This window comes from Nelusetta ayraudi, unplaced genomic scaffold, assembly GCF_046127955.1.
Source record: "Nelusetta ayraudi isolate G7.1 ecotype Tasmania unplaced genomic scaffold, CSIRO-AGI_Nayr_v1 ptg000042l, whole genome shotgun sequence".
In the NCBI taxonomy this organism is placed as follows: Eukaryota; Metazoa; Chordata; class Actinopteri; order Tetraodontiformes; family Monacanthidae; genus Nelusetta; species Nelusetta ayraudi.
In genome coordinates this window covers 11066859-11085341 of record NW_027466092.1, presented here as the reverse complement: position 1 = coordinate 11085341, position 18483 = coordinate 11066859, and the positions used below count along the sequence as shown (strand labels likewise).

At 43.0% G+C, this 18483-nt stretch overlaps 1 protein-coding gene and 1 long non-coding RNA gene across 9 annotated transcripts; both read right to left on the bottom strand.

Moving 5' to 3' along the window:
• Positions 1–466: 466 nt before the first annotated feature.
• brsk1a (BR serine/threonine kinase 1a) lies at positions 467–13499 on the bottom strand. Of its 8 annotated transcripts, none has more exons than XM_076034382.1 (19): positions 12112–13499; positions 11908–12002; positions 11644–11729; positions 11092–11232; positions 10348–10464; positions 10065–10098; positions 9728–9796; positions 9459–9605; positions 9053–9084; positions 8748–8915; positions 8178–8275; positions 7374–7527; positions 7215–7275; positions 5856–6492; positions 5330–5378; positions 5097–5220; positions 4561–4771; positions 3218–3304; positions 467–3103 (listed from the first exon to the last, which is right to left on the bottom strand). In XM_076034382.1, exons 1-19 carry the CDS (start codon positions 12194–12196, stop codon positions 2889–2891), a joined length of 2610 nt encoding a protein of 869 aa, XP_075890497.1. In that variant the 5' UTR covers positions 12197–13499; the 3' UTR covers positions 467–2888. The 8 variants fall into 8 exon arrangements, with proteins under 8 accessions (XP_075890497.1, XP_075890499.1, XP_075890498.1 ...); XM_076034384.1 differs by having other exon boundaries at positions 7374–7524; XM_076034383.1 differs by having other exon boundaries at positions 8748–8912.
• A 2500-nt stretch (positions 13500–15999) lies between these two features.
• LOC142894237 (uncharacterized) lies at positions 16000–17755 on the bottom strand. Its single transcript, XR_012927797.1, has 3 exons — positions 17601–17755; positions 16771–16863; positions 16000–16243 (listed from the first exon to the last, which is right to left on the bottom strand). It is a non-coding gene; the product is annotated as an uncharacterized LOC142894237 (long non-coding RNA).
• Positions 17756–18483: the final 728 nt, after the last annotated feature.

Here is an 18483-nt window from a genome sequence, read left to right as displayed (position 1 = left end):
ATGACCTTTAAGTGTTTACAAAGTCGACATAATCAAAATAAAGACTTTCTTATCCAAGTAATAACCAAGTCCATTGTAAATCAGTCTATCAAGAAAATTGGTACAGGTAACCAATTCACTGATGAAAATAAAACAAATCCATTACAAATTCAACGCTGAGTTTACCAACTGTTCTTGAACATGACAAGCCTTCAAAGTAACCTCAAAGCAAAACTATCCCCTGGGGTTTCAGTAAAGCCACATATCACAGGCTTCTTCAGCGTTTATACAACAAAGGATACTAGGATCATGTTCATGTTACACCATCTGCAAGACCTTGACACTGGCTCCATCTGCTGTAGAAATATGTGGTTGAAATCCAAATGACTGGGCCTCAGCTGAGCCCAAACACCAGAATTAACTCCTGTATTTTTAACTCTTTTCTTGGAACAAGCAGCTAAAAACCATGTAGACCCAACACTTTGTTTGAATTTAGGGTTTATTATTTTAACCATAACAATAAGGTGGATCTCTCTTTATTTTTACCATCACTTCAACCATATTTGTTCTTTTTTTAATCACAGGCAATAGTTATAATAGTGCACTTTTTATATTTAAATTATGATACAGACATTTTTTTTTAAACACCTCATTCTACTGACCCTTATGAATGAATAATAGTTTACAATCTTAGCCAGAGTTGGGCCAATGGAAATGAGGGTGGCGTGGTGAGGAGAAAGATGAGACAGGTGAGAGGGTGAGCAATCATAAAATGTGTATAGACAGTGTGGCAAACAACTTTGTACAGTCTCTCTCTGGTGCTGATGGCTACGTGACGGGTGAGCAGGCAGACACTCAGGTCAGAGGGGCGAGGCTTGAAAAGCAACAAGAGATGAAGCAAAATCAGCAAGCGCGTGCACTTGAGAAAACGTTGTGCCTGTTTCGGTTTGGTCGTGTTTTCTTGGCGCTCACTCTCACTCGGCCACTCGCCACAAATCCAACACAAACATTCCAGGTTGCCAGAGATAAATGTGATCTATATAGTTATATATGTATGTTTGTATGTATATTAAAAGAACGTGATGCGCAAATGTCTGAAACAAAGAGTGCCAAAGCAAAAAAGAAAAAAGAAAACAAATAAAGTGCTGATGTGAGGAAAATAAAATAAAAGTGTAAAATAGGCTCTTGACATTTTTTGTTGGCATACAATCTAAGGAGTACATAACATAAATACATGGTTCAAAAACATAAATAAAATACATAAATAAATAAACGGATAAATGATCAAATAAATACAAAAACAAAACAACATCAGCATGTATCTCTGAAAATATTCTGCACTTCTGTTGCATATTGTGCCGTATGGAAGACTGGTGATCGACACTGACGACTAGTTTTGACGGATTGCTGAAGTAATACGAGACGCTGCTACGTCTGATCTCAGAAGGGTGCGACTCTGTGATGAGTGAGTGAGTGTGAGAGTGTGTGCGCGTGTGCATTGTGACGGTGCGGTGATGTTCGACTCAGGCTCACTGGTGAACGATGATGTGAGGAGAGTGGGGGGAGGAGGAGGAGGGGCCGGGGTGGGGTCAGGAGGGGAAGGGAGGTGGAGGTGGTGGGGGTAGGAGGGTTACTTTCCGCTTGCTTGGATAAAGGAGTTGACATCACAAGCCTTTTACAATCCAGAGTGATGAAAATGTCCGTTGGTGATGTGTTGATTTTTTTCTTCTTCTTTACTTTTGAGTCACAAGGTAAATACTATGGCGATAAGAGACTAGCTTGACGAAAAAAAGGTGGCTTCTGTTCGACCCGCAGGCCAGGAATGCTCTTCTCATTCAACCTGCACACAAACAGTTGGGATGGAGTTTATGGAGCTATCCACGCATAGTGTTTTTTTTTTCTTCGTCTTCTTCTTTTTCTTCATATAGTCATGTTCATATTTCTGTTCAAATCAAAAAAATACTTCTCTTCAGAGCAACAGGGGTCCAACGCAAGAAACCTTGCGTTGTTTCACATTGTCTCTGAGTAAAAAGAAAATAGAAAAGAAACCAAAAACGCTCAAAGAAATTTCCTGCCAAATAAAAAACCCAACTGGTCAGCTTCCCTACGTCGCCTTCTGCAGAGTGATTTCTACCTTTTGCTGCTGCCGCTGTGCTACTGACATCCTCAAAAGAAAATGTAAACATAAATAAGAAACAATAAAAAAATACTTTTTTTTCACATTCAGTTACTTAGCTTACTTGGTTAGTTTTTCTTTATCAGAGACACTCCTGCAAGTTTCCCAAAGGAAATCCGGCCTCTTTGTTTAGAAGGTCGCCACTCACTGACGGGGTTCATCCACAGAGACGGTGTTTTCTTCCAGTCCGGACTAGTGGCTGCATTTTGCTAAAGAATGACAAAAGCGACGTGGTATTTCTGAAGAGTACTCTCATTATTTCTTTTTGGTGTCGAACTCTGCGTTATAACGATATCAAAAACGAGCCTGTCTGATCGTGTCAGAATCCTCTGGCAGGCTGATTTGCTTACTGGCATGCACGTTTTTGCACTTCATAATTGCTAGTTTAACCTGTTTCTATTATGTCGTTGGATTCAAAACCGCTCATTCACGCATGTTTTTTTTTTTTATTATTTGAAATTATCATTAAAGGGCGATTCCTAAACTCTTCCATCTTATTTCGGGGTAGGAATCCTGATGATCCAAAGGGTGTAGCACGTCGATTCGAAGGAGGGGGGGAAAAAAAGCATTGACTGGGAAAAGGCTCAATCCTGCTATGGTCAAGCATCCTCAGGAACATAGTCAAGGAAGAATAAGAGTAGCTCATGGCTTGCAGGGATACTTGGAGATGATGTTACAGTCTTCCTTTCCGGAGGTGGTCCGGCTTCCTGCTGCGCAGTCTCACTTTACTATCCTAGGGTTGTGATTGGGTTCCACTGGAGGACAGCAGTCGGGTTCTCTCTTTCGCCGAGCCTCTGCGCTGCAGGACTCCCCCGCTGCCGCCGATGCCGCCGCCATCTGCTCGGTCGCCCCACTCGCACCTGTCGCCCCCACCCTCGGAGCGCCTGGAGTTTTGGCGGGTGGGGGTCCCGTGGGGCCGGCCGTTCTTCTCATCTGGGAAGGGATCAGTGGAGCAGAGCAGAGCAGGTAAAGCCTTTTCTGAAGGCGTGCACGCTACGGCGTGCGTGCAGGTGCAGGGGCAGGATGTAGCTCTGGAGTGTGAAGTGCAGGCTGTCTCACCAGATAGGGTTTGCACCATGGGTTGATCATGGGAGCTAAGGAGCTGAGCTTGAATCGTCTCCACCACTCGTCTGAACCTGCGACTCGGACCTGCACAAAGACACACACACACACACATAGACGTGTGACATGAGCAGTGATGGAAAATTATATTTGAATTGGGTCAAAAAATACAAGACTTTGGTGTGAAATTCACAGTAATATTCCAAAGACTATTGGACGTGACACAGAGACTGCATATTCTGGCGGACTCGTCCCAACTCCATGACCTCCCACCCAAAGATGCTGGGTGGGTTCAGGTAGCACTGATGCTGGGGCGCAAACTTATTATTTCAGAATGGAAGGCATCTTCACCTCCCCCTTGTCAACCTCTGTCACATTCACTTAGCCAGATTAGCGGCACTGGAGGGCTCAGCATACAGACTGATAAACAGAGTGTGAAGCTTCAAATTAAAATGGGAGCGATATTTATTGAACTTGAAAGATTGAAAGCCTGATTGAGACACCATCACCAATATAAACACGCTGAGTGCATAGCACATTATGATCTCTTATTATCACTCCCCCCATCCCCTTTTTTTCAGTTTTGGAGTTTTTTTGTTTTCTTTTGTTTTTTTGTCTTATCGTTTTTTTACTGTTTACTGGAGTGCAAACACTGTACATTTCATATCTTCTGTATCCAAATTTCTTTGTTGCTGCACAATCAACATTTGTCACTTGATAACTTGTTCTTTTTTGTGTTTGTACATAAACAATAAAAAATTGAATCACAAAAAAAATTAGAATTGGATAAGCAAAGCCACAAGTTTAAGAATTTAAACCACAGATAAACATGAAAAGAAAAATAAACGGGTAAAATTTAAACATTACATAATCAGTTGATCGATTTAGCACATCAAAGTATTGATCCTTTCTCACTGTTGAGTTCAGTGAGGAGCTTTACTGCTGCCCCAGGAGGAAAATCTAATTTGGAGTGGGAGGACGAGGACGATTAGAAGCACCAACATCATATAAACAAGGGGACAGGACATAAAACCACAACCGTAAGTCTTTTTTTTAATGAATCCCAGTCAAAATTGAATTTAAAAAAAATGAATAAAATACCTTATGATTGACTTTGACTGCATTAATACCACAACTATTTAGAATAGTTCGCAGAAAAAGTGGGCTCAGAATTGAGCCCACTTCTAGAACAAAGTGAAGCCATTAATTGTAAATGGAACAAAGGGGCATTTAGAACCGTTTTCACTACAATGACAAGGATTTAATATTTCCTGAAATGTTTTTCCAAGTATTTAATCCAGATTATGTCCCAAATAAATGGGATCATGGTCCAGCGGCCTTGCCTGATATGAGAGTGAACGTTACGCTGTAGATCCCGGTCTCCCTCCTTCCCTCTCTCTCGCTCCTCTCCCTCTCGCGCTCTCTCTCGCCCTCGGAAAAGGCAATGTCCACCTGGAACTTGACGGGCTTCTGGAAGACGGAAGGGCCGCCGGAAGATTTGTACTCGGCCCGGAAGGTGGTCTGGGAGATCACACTGTGACTGAGCGAGGGGATCTGCGTGGCGGGGAGACAGAGAAGAAGCAGAGAGACCGACAGACTTACGAGGCGGGAGAGGTACGGGGGGCCAACGTGAGTATAAGAAGACAAAGGGTGAGGGTGAGGAGAGGAGAGACAGAGTGAGCCGTTTTGGTGAAAGCAGCGTGAGCCATCAACATAACACGAGTGAGCGACAGCCAAATCAAAAAAGATGAAAAGGTGATACGATGAGAGAAGGAAGTGCGTCAGTGTGGTCGTGAGTTCCCCGAAGCTGGGACGCCAGTGAGGGCCATGCTTTATTAGAGATGACAGACATGAGAGGCGGGACGCCGCAGATACTTACAGACAAGAAGGCGTGGACGATGTCGGCTTTGACCGAGCTCAGGGGCTTGTCTCTGATCACCACAAAGATCTGCTCCTCCTTCTCCAGGCCGATGAAGTTCCCAAACCACGACTTCTTAGCCAGTCTGGCCAAAGATGACAACGCAAGTCAACAACAGGTGCACTCAGCTTCCCATCTGTCTTAGCAATGACTGCGAGGGATCCCCGTCCTCTCTCGGGGAGTGTGTGACTTACTCTGGGCTGGATTCAGGCGTCAGACTGGACATGTCTTCTGATGTGGGAACTGGAAGAGAGAAAGGTTTACTGAGAGTTTAACCAGTGATGGCCGGTATTGGCCCAGTCACTGGATCAAGACAATGGAAATGTTTTATCAATGTTCATCTTTTACGAATAAAGTAAAGGTGACAATCATTCTAAAGGTCTTTTGAGGATCTTTCTCAACTCCAGCGGACCAGCATGAATGTCCCTAAAACCATTGGTGCCCTTTGAGCCACCACAAAGAGTCAATTTCAAAACCTGTGCATTTATGAACCCATTTCTAAGTTTTTGAGAATTTTCCTTCCTGGTGGGATCCAGCGGCAGGCTGGAAGGACAAATTGTTATCACTAATGGCAAAGATTCTGTCACCGTCAACCGTCAACAATAGCTGAGCTCTGCGCACTGAAGTATCTTCAAGGTAAAAACGTCAATAGATTTAATTGTTCACGAGCAAAAATGGGGCGATGGCAAAAACAACACGCCGACGTGAAGCTCCACCCACCTTGGAGTTTACGCCGGTGGAAACGGGGCGACCCCAGAAGGTTGTTCTTGAAAGAATTGAGGCGTGTCCTCCAGTGGGCGGAGCTGCTGGCCGCCATGCCGCTTCCCCCGCCGGGGCTGGAGGGTGGGGTCAGCGACAGGGAGCCCACGCCTCCCCCTCCGCCTCCCTCCGCCCGTGAAGAGGATGAGGAGGAGGAGGAGGAGGGAGGAGTGGAGGAGGGGTGGTGAGGATGGTGGACAGGGGTGCCCAAGGGGGTGGGCAACGGAGAGCCTTGAGGGGTGACCTGTGGCACAGAGTGGGCAGAGTTTGGGTAGAAGCTCTTAGTCATCGACTTGAGGATAGAGGAGGAGGGGAAGAAGAAACGGGGGATGGGTGACAGGAGCGGAGAGGGGGAAGGTGAGCGAGAGGATGGGTTTTGGAGGGGCAGGGATTTGATTGGCTGCAGGTGGGGTCGGTCGGCGGGTCCCTTGGTGGGCAGGGTCTGGGTCTTTGGGTTGGGGGGAGCTTTGGGCTTATCGTGGGCCCGTGCCGAGCGAGGAGTGGTGGCGCTTCCTTGTTTGGGCTCCTTAGTGTGTGGGGTGGCTGTGGCAGAGGTGACGTCTGATTGGCTGAAAGTGAAGACGGGGCTCTGATAGGACTGGGGAGCGGGTTTGTGGGGCGGGAGGGATGGATAACAAGAAAGAGAGAGGGATGGAACATAGAGAAAGGATGGAAATGAATACCATGCGTCATGACAGAAGAAGAATGCAACTTGTGAGCTGTGAGCGTGTCAGAGCTGTGCTGGTTTACGTCGGACCGTATGTGAGTGAGGTTTTAGGGGGACGGAGACGTGTTCACTAGTGCGGTGGTGGTGGTGGGAGATCGTGGAGGCGAAGTCGTGTCATCTCAGGCGCCTGAGCCTAATCAACTGACCACTTATGAACTGGCTCACACCGTCAACAAATGAGATTGGAAGTGAAAGGAACCCATAGGGCCAACATAAATTGTGATATTTAAAGTAAATGTGTTCATATTCTCGAAAGTCAAGCGCACAGATATTTCATGCATGGTGTGGAAGAGAAGAGATGTGAAGAGAGAGAAAAACACAACACAGAGCTCCCATCGGCTGAGACAAACCAGAACCAGAACTGACCAGAACTGACACTAGAAAAAAAGAAAGTTTTCCTTTCTAAATCCTCGGCCCTAAAGTGACCCCTTCTCTGCACACCTGCAAGGCCGCAGGAAGTTAACTGGCTCGCGTTAATCATTGAAAACACACTTTTTCAATCATGGCGTGTCACACTTTGTTGCACAGTTTTGTAAATCAAAGCCAGTTGTGGTTATACAGTATGTGTGGAGGGTGTGCAGACTGGCTCTTACCCTCGGACTGCTGAGAGGGCTGGACGAGAGTCCAGTTGACGCTCCGCTGACAGAGCGAGACCTAGCAAACAGGCCGCAAAGTAAAGTAATCAATAAAAGGCCATAACTGAAAAAGGAGAAAAAATTTTGTGTTTATTTGTAAAGGGAATATACTTATACCTCTGACTGTGTGCAGCTGTGTCTAGGGCCCTGCGGGGAGGGGTAGGAGACCCCTGCTCTGTGACACTTAGCACCTCCAGGCTTTTCCTCTCGGGGCGGCAGCGTCCGTGGCGCGTCAGCATCGGAGAGTCTACACGCTTTCGAGGAGGGTCTGCTGAGAAACCCCACCGTAAACTTCGTGTTTAACAAGGTCAACGAAAAGTTTCTCTTTCCCACAGTGTAACTTCAGTGTGTGATACTCCTTAATGTAATGAGATACCGCTGCATCTCCACTGCGCCATTTTCTCTGTGGCTCCTCTGAAAATGATGATTATGCTAAATGATGAATGTTTTTTTTTTCCCCCAACTCGTACCATCTGTGACTGTGATAAACTGAGCTCCCTTTTGCACTGCGAGAAGCGCTGCCCTCTCCCAGAAAACTTGCAGATGTCCTGCGAGGGTTTGGCTTGAGCACTGCCAGATAACATTCATGGCCTGCTGTTTGCAAAATGTTACAGTCAAAAAAATCAATCAGTCAATCAACCTTTGTGTATACATGGCTAAGTCACACTTAGGGGCGTCTAAAATAACTTTTTACAATCAAATCAAAGAAACCAGTGGATCCCTCCAGAGCAGGAAGTGATTGCTGAAGCTATCTGCTATCTCTCTTCCTCTCAGATGAATGGCAATGCTTTCATAAGCTAGAAATGATATTCATCTTGTGACACACACCCATATTTACAGGTCAATGTAAGGAGAGAATGCATGAGGCGCAGACTCACAGGTGGCTGCTCTGAGGCTCCCGCCTGCCCCCTAATGACTGACCTACATCATTGCGCGGAGGCAAGTCCTCATCCTCATAGCTGGGGTAGCGCTCTTTCCTGTCCAGCAGTAAGTAATAGATCATCTTCTCCTGGTTTTCTCTGCAGCAGAAAGAAAAAGGGAAAAACAGGCAATTAGCATGTTGAACTGACATGGAATAAACAGCTGAGACGATTTAATCAGGAAAAAGGAAAAAAAAACATTTGAAAATAATACAATAATAAATAAATAAATAATGTATTATTTATATATTATTATTATTATTATTTAGCAGTAGTAGTAGTAGTAGTCGTAGCAGTAGTAGTTTAAAAAATAATAGCATTTCTGAACTAAATAACACCAATGGTCAATACATTTTTTTGACTATAAAAAAATCTTGAATTATTCTTTTTAAACCATTACGTGTGAAACTATGCCAGAAAATAATGTAAAAAAGCCACAAAAAAAAAAATACTTAACAACATACAACACTTTCTGTTTATACTATATGAAAAGAGAGTGCTTATTGTGCAGCCATTGCATCTAAGTGTGCGTAAAGAAATGCAATCATGGTTTGAGATGAAAGAGACTCACTCTTCACATTGCAGGTCACGTGTGAGCTTGACTCGGTCTCTGAAGCATCCCAGGGAGTACATGCTGTCCAACACATCTGGGTCCAGCTCAGTCAGGGACAAGATTCGCCTCACACACACTCGCCTTGGAGGAGGTTGCTCGGGACAGGGCTCATTACGACCACCACTGCTGGAGACGCACACACGTGAAGGCGCGCGTGAACACACAGCTATGAGCAACGCAGCTATGCATGGGCATAGGATTAAACATATAATGATGTCACGAGGCTGCAAGTGAGTGTTTCATCCAACTACTTCTCTACTCACAGATACCAGGCGTGTTTCTGGATGGCCTCTAGCTGTAAGGGGTGACAGAGCAGATGGGGCCATTATTTCGCCAGTCTGTTGTGAACCAGATGGCCAAAGAGTTGTGTTGTGCAAACAGTTCACACCCTGTACATTTTTACATGTGCAAGTTACGGTGTTTCATTGGAACAGAGAACCACTTGGAATGGCGGTTTTTTTTTAACAATACAGTGAAACATCAGTGCAAACAAACAATCCTTGAACAAGGCCACCTTAGGACACCGACAATGCAATAAACCTCCGTCAACACAACCATAACTCCATTCTATAAAAATGATGATAAACTCAAATGATCCATCTTCAAATCGAGCAGCTATAAACCAAATTCTGGGAAAGTTGCAGTGATTTAAGGCGTACAGTCTCGTACCGTGAGCCTCTTTTCGGGGTTGACCTCAATCATACCCTTCAGCAGGGACTGACAGTCTGGCGGGATGAAGTGGGGCATGTGGAAGACCCCGCTCTTCACCTTCTCCAGGAGCTGACGCAAATTGTCGTGGTCAAAGGGGAGGGCGCCCTGCAGGAGACACAAAAGATGACGAGGAAAAACAGCTGTGGTAAAATAAACTTGACAATGAGATGGAGCGTTTCATAGCGCCACAGTGGAGATCACGTCGCACAGTCGCAAACAGGACATACCACCAGCAGAGCGAAGAGGATGACGCCGCAGCTCCACACGTCTGCTCTCCGCCCATCATATTTCTCACCCTGCAAAGAATACACAATCTCCTGAAAGTCCACAACAGCACGACAGGCTCTTTAAACAGGCCGAGTGACTAAATTTCACTGAGACACGTGCAATAACTGCACATAACTGAAATAACTAAATGTGTGACGGTTTTGCGTGCAGCTCATGGAGCTTTGTAAGCATGTGTGTTCCAACAAATGAATAATTTATTAACAAAATCTGCTTATTTATACTAAAGGGCCAATTGCAACATTTGAGGAAAATGTTTTGCCTATGATGATCACTTACCCGTATGACCTCAGGGCAAGCGTAATGTGGCGATCTGAAAGTGGGGGGAGAAAACAAATATTAATCTGTGAACATTCATGTGTGGTATTTATTTAAGAAAGGCTGTGGTGACTGCTGAAGAACTGCCTCCTTTTGGCCTCTGTGAAAGCACATTTTTATTGTAAAGAATTTTGCATTATTCAGCACGTGCAGATTTATATCGGCAATTTCCTGAAATACAAGGTCAAAATCTTTGTTTGTATAAATTATTTAAGAAGACGCTGCTCAGCGCACAGGTACTCACCCACAGCTGGTCTCCAACAGACTGTCTCCCACCTGTAGGGAGGCCATGCCGAAGTCAGCGATGCGGATGTTGTTCTTCTCATCGAGGAGCAGGTTCTCGGGCTTCAGGTCTCTGTGACTGCACAAACACCACAGGACACTGTTAGATTGCTGTGATGAACTGTTGCATTTCATCAAAAGCTGCTACGGCAGCAGCTCAGACATTAGGTGTTCTGTTTTAGGTCAGATATACCATCACCACCACCACCACCACCACCCTGGAACTGTTGCCCCCTCTGAACTCACCACTGTGTCAACAAACACCAAAATAGTGGCAAACATTCATCGTCTGATGGTACTAACAACATAACCTGCTTAACTGGCAGTCTAAACTGTGGTTTTCAGGACAACAAAACAGTCCCATTATATCCCAGTTTGCTCAGTAGTAGTACATATGTCTCCAACATCCACATTTTGTGCCTATAAAATATCACTCATTGTGAGTTTGTCTCAAAATTAATGACAGCAGATGCCATTAAACGAGACAATAACATTAAAGGTTGTTTTTATGTGCCTTCTATTCACTCCTGCCACAAGGAGCCAAGACTTACAAGTGGATATACAAAGGGGCTGAGAAATCACAAAAATAGAGCATTTTATTTTTTTTTCAGGTCTCTACAGAGCTCATTAATTTTCGGAAACATCACCACGCACACAACAAACACTTCAGTTTTAGCAGCGACGCTCTACGTAAGGAACAACCAACCAGATGGAATGGCTGTGGCAGAAATCCAAAGCGGATATGATCTGCCTGAAGAACTTCCTGGCCTCTTTGGGAGTTAGCCGGCCCTTCTTCACCAGGTAGTCAAACAGCTCTCCTCCTGACACATGCTCCAACACCAGGTACCTGTCAGAGTAACAGGGACAACGATGAATGCAGAATCTAAAACCAAATTTCAGACTTGAAAACTGTTTTGCCATATTTGTTGATGCCAAATTTCACGGAATCCAGTGCTCAGACGTCATTTTTTTGTGATTTTAATCTGTGTGAATTTTAGCAATGCTCTCCATCTATTCCAGTAACTAGCTTCAAAGAGTTGTAAATAATTTTAAGGTGCAGATTTCTTAGTACAGATCATAGAAATCATTGTAATTGCAGGAGAAAGGTGAAAGAAAAAAATCAACGAGAGAACACAGGTCTCGCACTTACTGCCATTCCTGACACCTCTAAAGTTTTGAACTCTCTGATGAATTTCTTTTATTGATTGATTGGACTTGATTCTTTTGTTAGCCTTGGTTGAATGCAAACGGAACTCACAGGTATTTGTTGTTTTCGTAAACGTCATGCAGTTTCAACACATGCGGATGCTCGATCAGTTTCAGAATGGCAATCTCCCTCTCAACCTTGGGTTAGACAGAGAAAAGGGTGGGAAGAGGAAAAATAGCAAAACATGCCGCTTAGTGTCACAGTTAAAAGCAACAGAGCAAATGTTAGTTTGACGCGCTGAATCAGGACGACATAAGGCTTTGTACAAAATTAGCACTTGTTACTGTCAGTGTGAGCGGCTGCGTGGCACTGTACCTTCATCAGGACCGACTCGGACAGCTTCTCTCTGTTGACTATCTTGATCGCTACCTTCTGACCCGTAATACAGTGGACCCCGAGTTTAACCAGTCCTGAGAGATGGGGATGGGGTGGGAGGGATGCGCGTGATCATTCCCACATCAAACTGAGACATTAAAACTCACATTTCTTTTAATCTCATTGTGGTGTGTTGGTACTCACCTGTCTGCCCTTTCCCCAAAGTTTTCTCCAGTCGGTAGGGCCCAACATATTGAGCTGACTGACTCAGGGACAGTTCCTTACTCATACTGGTCTAACTGGGGAGGCTTATACACTATTAGGACGACTGAGTAAGCGGTTATTGCGATCTTGTGTTGTGTTTAACAGCGTACATTTAAAAATAAACAGTGTTGTTATTGTAAACTTAAAGAATGTTCTCACTCCCGACACACGGCTGCACTGAAGTTAACTTAGTGAACATGACCAACACACATTCACAGTCACCTGAACCCGGTCAATTTTACATAGCTCGTTTAATATTTCTGTTCCACCAGCAAAAAAAAAAAAAAGAAAAAAGAAAAAAAGAAAAAGAAAGAAATAAAAAATAAGGTGTATAAGATTTATACTGTACACGAGCTACAGCTGGAAACCTATGAGAGAAACTGATATGACAGCTGTTTTATCCTTTCAATACTGAGCAGTAAGCTAAAAATACACATGATAAGCGATGTGTAAAACGTGATTTACTCCGGTACATTAGCTTATTCCGTATAACATACACTGTATGACGTGCGTGACGTTAAATATCTGAGACGGTCTATGAGGCGACTAGCGCATCGTGAATGTTATCGTTACAGTATTAAGAACAGTCTCTTTGCTCAGATTTATGACGTTGGTGGGTCGAAATAAATAGACAAATAAATAAATAAAATCGTCGAATACGTCAAGTGGGTGTCGCGGCAGAAAATTAAACCGGTTTGAGCGCTGTCCGTCAGGCCTGTTTCAACGCAACAACATGCTATTTTAGCCCGGCCGCCGCCGCTGCCACCGCCGCCGCTCTCCCACACAGGCAGCGAGGCTAGCGCTAGCTTCGACGCCTGGACCCAGCGGCCGCCTTAGCTGTCAAACAAGCCTACCGAAGTTCACAGCCATCGCCGAGACCGCAACGATTTTATCTCCCGTTCCCCGAATTTGCCCTCGCACTGCAGACATGCTCCCCCCGCCACCTGCCTCTTCGTTCCTTGCTCCCCCTCTCCTCTACATCCCTGAGAGTGGCGGGCGGCTCACAGCATCTTTCTCCTCTTCTCCTCTGGCGTGTCCTCCTCCCTCACCGGCGGTTGCACTGCACAGGTAGAGGGGATGTGGGGCGAAACCGAGAGAGAGGGGGGAAAAAAGGATCCGCAGCTCGGATTAAATGGACGACTTCTCCTCTCTTCCTCCTCCTCATCCACCGCCGCCACACTTCTGACAGTAGTTCGCGCAGTGTAAAAGGCTCCCTCCTCGGTTCTATGCTGCCTTCGGTTTTCTTGCCGTAAATCGATATTTTCCTCTCTCCTCTTCCTTCCTTCGCCTCGAACTCGCATCAGCATCCGGGTCCCACTCTCCCCTCCCCACCTCTTTTCTCCTCTTCTCTCCCCCTCCTCTCCATCCTCTGTGTCCTCCCCCGCCCTGCCTCGTCTTCTCCTCCCTGTCGCCTTACTCACAATACGCTGATCTTTGCATTCACCTCGGCCCACAGTGGGGGTCCCTGGGAGCTGCTTTGTGGACACCTTCGTCACTTGAATAAGACGGTCATTTTTATTTATTTATTTTTAATCTGTGTGCCGGGGACACGGATGGGAGAACATTTAGAAAGATGGGGATGCTGGGCGTAATTTGGCCCACTTCTGGCCCGCTGCTTTCATTTGTCCCATTTGGTTGGCCACCTGATGTTTTTCTCTTTGTATAATGACAAATGTCAGCGAAAGTATAAATTAGAAGTCACATAGGGACATTTCATTTAGGTAATTGTTGCTTTATTGCCATGCAATTGAGGGGAGAAACAAAATAACAAATTTATACATGAAACAATAAAAACAGTTGTATTCATGGGTTTCATTTTCTAAATATTTTCCATTATAAATTATGGTAATACACCTATAAAGTACAAAATCTGCATTCTGTAGTTAGCCATATCCCAATATTTACATTCAGGTTTCAGCAACCAGAGTGCTGAATCAGAGAGTGAACTGTACAAACGACTCCTAAAGTATTTATGATTAAATCTAAAATTGTTACTTTAATGTTTTCAGTGTTTTTAAAATCTGTTTTGTGTAACTGTTACATGTTTTTGTCCAGCTTTATCAGCTGCTCACATGATCAAATTAGTTCAGTCTTTAGTTGTTGAAATTTATTTACATATTTCTGATTATTTTACTGTGCACTGACTATTCCCTGTGGATGTGCAAAATATAAAATGGTAATAAATAAGTAAATAAAATAATGTGTGATACAATATATATTTGAAGAGGACTATTGGATTTATGAATCAACTTTAAATGTCATACTTTAAAAATCCCAAAATGTAAGAACTGCAGGAATCTATTTGCACAAAACGGAATACAAAACTCGGACATCACAGCTGGCATTAAAAAAGAAAGAAAAAAGCTGCATCAAGTGGGACATTAGCAAACAAGGATTAACGTGAGTGTGCAGCTCTCAGATTAAATTTCTACATGAGAGAAAAATGTTTGCAAAGTGATGCTGAAGTCACCTGTTTTCTGCATGGTGGGTTATTCAGCTCATTCCTGACTGCAATTAATTGGCAAAACTAATGTGACTTCATGGTAATGGAAATAATGATATACAGGACATGCCTCATAAAAAGGAAAGAAATTACAGTGATTCATTTGTTTGCCATCTTGTACTATGATGAAGCATTTCAACATGTATTTTTTAATGGTCTATTTTCAAGCAAAAAAATAAAAGATGTATTTTACATTTTCATAAGGACCTTACAAAAGAAAAAAAATAACTGCACCTCAAAACTTTTTTTTTTTTTTACAGACAAACAACCATTATTCTCCTTATATGAAGACTAAATAGAAAAGGCAGATGTTGTGTACCAGGCAGAGATGACAGTTTTATATTAACAACAAAAAAAAGAAGTGGGACATTGGAATGTATCATCTATAAAGTGGCCTGAAAAAAAAATCTCTAAAATCTCAATTTGAAATGTGGTGTGTGGGCGGATAATTCCCCAAAGCCCATCTTTATCCGTGCCTTGCTGGTTGATTTGCACGCAGCCAGGAAGATATGTTTCCAACTCTGAAGCAAAAATAGGACTGACAAGATGCTCCTCCTATCTTCCATTTTTTTTTTTTTTTTTTATGTAGCAATTTATCTAGATATTCATGTACTTGCTCATTTTAGTAAGACGTGTGCTTGGCAAGAGGAACTGAATAAAATACCCTTTAAGTGGAAACAACAAGCAATCTACAACCAGGGCCTTTGTCATCCTTTGTCTGGTTTTGTAGCGTGCAACATTTGGAATAAAGGGAAGAAGAGCCGAAGGAGGAAAAAAAAGAAATAGGGCAAGCTGCAGCTACAGACCTCCGTCTGCAGGTTTAAGATTTTGGGAACACAATATTATTTGTGTTGTTTGTAAACTATATTTTTGGTGTGTGTGTGTGTGTGTGTGTGTGTGTGTGTGTGTGTGTGTGTGTGTGTCACTTTGGATGGATTGCGTCTGAAGCAGCTTGATTTATTCGGTAACATTCCGTTTGTCAGGGGAAACCTTTGGACTTCTGGAGAGCTTTCTCTCAAGATGATAAGAAATGCTTAAGAAACCCAACTCTCAGGTCTTTTCATCCTCCATAACCGGCGCACTTTCCCACAGTTCTCTCACTGGATGTCAGCCCGAAAAACTGGAGGAGTGACATTAAACTGCTCAGAGCAGAAACTGATGTGAGGATTAGGCAGAGATTAACCAGATCTTCTTAATTCCATTAAGAGCTGCTATTATGCTTGGCCCATAAAGAGGATCCAACAGCCATTGCATCTTATTATTAAAGAAGATAAAAAGGTAACAATAATGTGATTATCCAAAGAATACAATACACAGTCTTTGTTATAATGGTGCCACTTTATTATTATTATTACATGTACGTAATATAACAAATTTACAGTACATAGATCCATGCTATGATACGGCGCAGTGGTGTTATAATGCAAAGTTTTTGAAAAGAGGCTTCAGATTCACATGCCATTGGCCTTGTCACATCAACCCCCCTCTGTAGCATTTCAGATGGTTCAGTCCAGTGAAATAAGCCAGGCAGGGAATGCTGGGAAAAAGGAGGACTTTGAGAAATTGAAGCTGTGATTGAAGAATAACAAAATAGGAATTGAAAAGGTGTTATGGGTGTTCCAGTTGCAACAAAACATACTTTTTGAATCATTATCATCTATTTATGAAAACTTACAATTGTAAGTGGTCATTAAACACAAGCTAACCCCACTCTTACTTCTTTAAAGTTAGAATAAAAAAAGAACTGTTAATTTGAGAAAAACACAGAGAAATGGTGCCCTGATGAGAAGCAAGGCTCGTACAAATAATCAGATTACCTGTGTTTTTGTAGCCTGTACATACAGTACAATCTCCATAAACAAGAAGTCAATCATATTATGTTGGTTGATCCACTTTTTACACATCTAAATTTATATTTTAGGGGATGAAAAAATCATGGAAGGCTGCTCTAGTGGAGTTCTTTAACCCAAATCATATTCCTTTGCATTCAAGGTAAATAAGATGATGAACATACCTGCGTTTTTTTTTATGCTTGACTCTTATCGCCTTATCTTGAAACAATTTTAAGGATAAGTATATTTTCTAATATGTATTACCTTTTGAATCATGATCCTTCAGACAGGGTTTTTATACAAGCCTGGAAAGCATCAATCAGATCTTTACAGTCTTCCACTCCCTCCTTTCTGACACTGAAACAGAGATGCAGATACACAAACACAGTTATTCTCTCCTGCAAGGATTTTATCTCAAAGTGAGCAACCCATCTAATGTAAACATAAAAACGCACACAAAAATGATTACACAAGACGGTATCTCAGCTGCAACTCTGTTAAGGATTTAAGATATCACTCTAATCTTAGTCTGCATGAGCATTGGAAGGATTACTGCAGCACTGACTGATAATACTGAATTTGAGCCTAAAAAGCTGCTCTTATCTGCATTGAACTCCGCAACATGAGTGAATAATCTGAATGCTGACACACGTCACTGCTGTGCGGGGAGTCACAACTTATGTCCGATGCTTATTGTATGTAACATGAACCAGCTGGTCCTCAGCATGTCGTGGGTCAAACACGTGAATCACCATTTTAAACCTTGGATCTATTTATGTATCCAGAGGTATTTGGTTCAGAGTGAGAGTGTTGGCACGTGTCAGCCTTGAGAAGAAAACAAACATTCGATTTCAACCCTAAGATTTACAAATGAACAGTCACTTGATACTTCTATGTTTCTATAAATTGATAAATAATCTAAGTCAGAACAGCAAAGATGCACAGAAACAGTTTGGACAAATACTTGCTCGCAGTCACTCCCACTTAAAATTCAAGGCTCGGTCAAATAATCTTGAATGCATAAATGCAGCTCCTTGTGCCAAAGTTTCCTTTTGAAGCAATTCAATTAATAAACACTTATGCTCAGGACTCACCATTTGTCAACATCCTCCCTGATAACAAGGCATGGTGCTGGCACAGCCTCATTGGAGTCTGGCATTTTGACTGAAGACAAGTGGAGTTGGTGGAAGTGTGCTGCTGCATGAGCTGCAGTTAAGCAATGTTACGGATTAGTCCGAGGGATAGAGGGAGGTGTGGGGTGGGGAGGGAGGGTGAAGAGAGGGAGGAGGGATCACATTAAACAAGATAAGCCTCAAAAGAGGAAATCTTGCGGGAAATTATTCGCATATACAAAAGGTCTCTGCGTTTGACACAAAATTCAACATTTTCGTGTAACTTTGTTGAATTTACCACTTTCCCCTCCCCATATTGACATCTGTCCATACATACTCCACTTTTTAGTTGACAGTCTTACTAATGAATATGCATATAGCAGACCTTTAGAGTGGTGCATTACGCATTACAAAGGCCTCATAATGCATCTAAAACACTCACTAGGGGAGGGCCGTTTTCCTGAAAGAAGATTTGAAAGCTTATCAGGCTGCGCTGAAGGCTGCATTTGTTTAACAGATAAATGTTGAATTAGCATTGAACATGCCATCAGTAAAGATGCACCTAATAGGCTGAAAATAAACCAGAATTTGAGGGGTTCTTAACTATAAATGAAAAAAGATGCATCAGGAAGGCTAATCCTCGAGGAACAATCATTTGAATATACAGCCGCTAATCCTTTTCAGAAGTGTTCCCATTGCATTCTCATTGCATTATTTTTCGTTAGATCTTTATAGAGCACATCGTTATTATGAGTTCATTTAAATATTGTTAGATGAGAAGGTTTTTATGCAATTACCGTTTTTAATCAAACTTCTTAAAATTACAGTGACACATTTGCCTAAATATTTTTGAAATAGCTTAGTT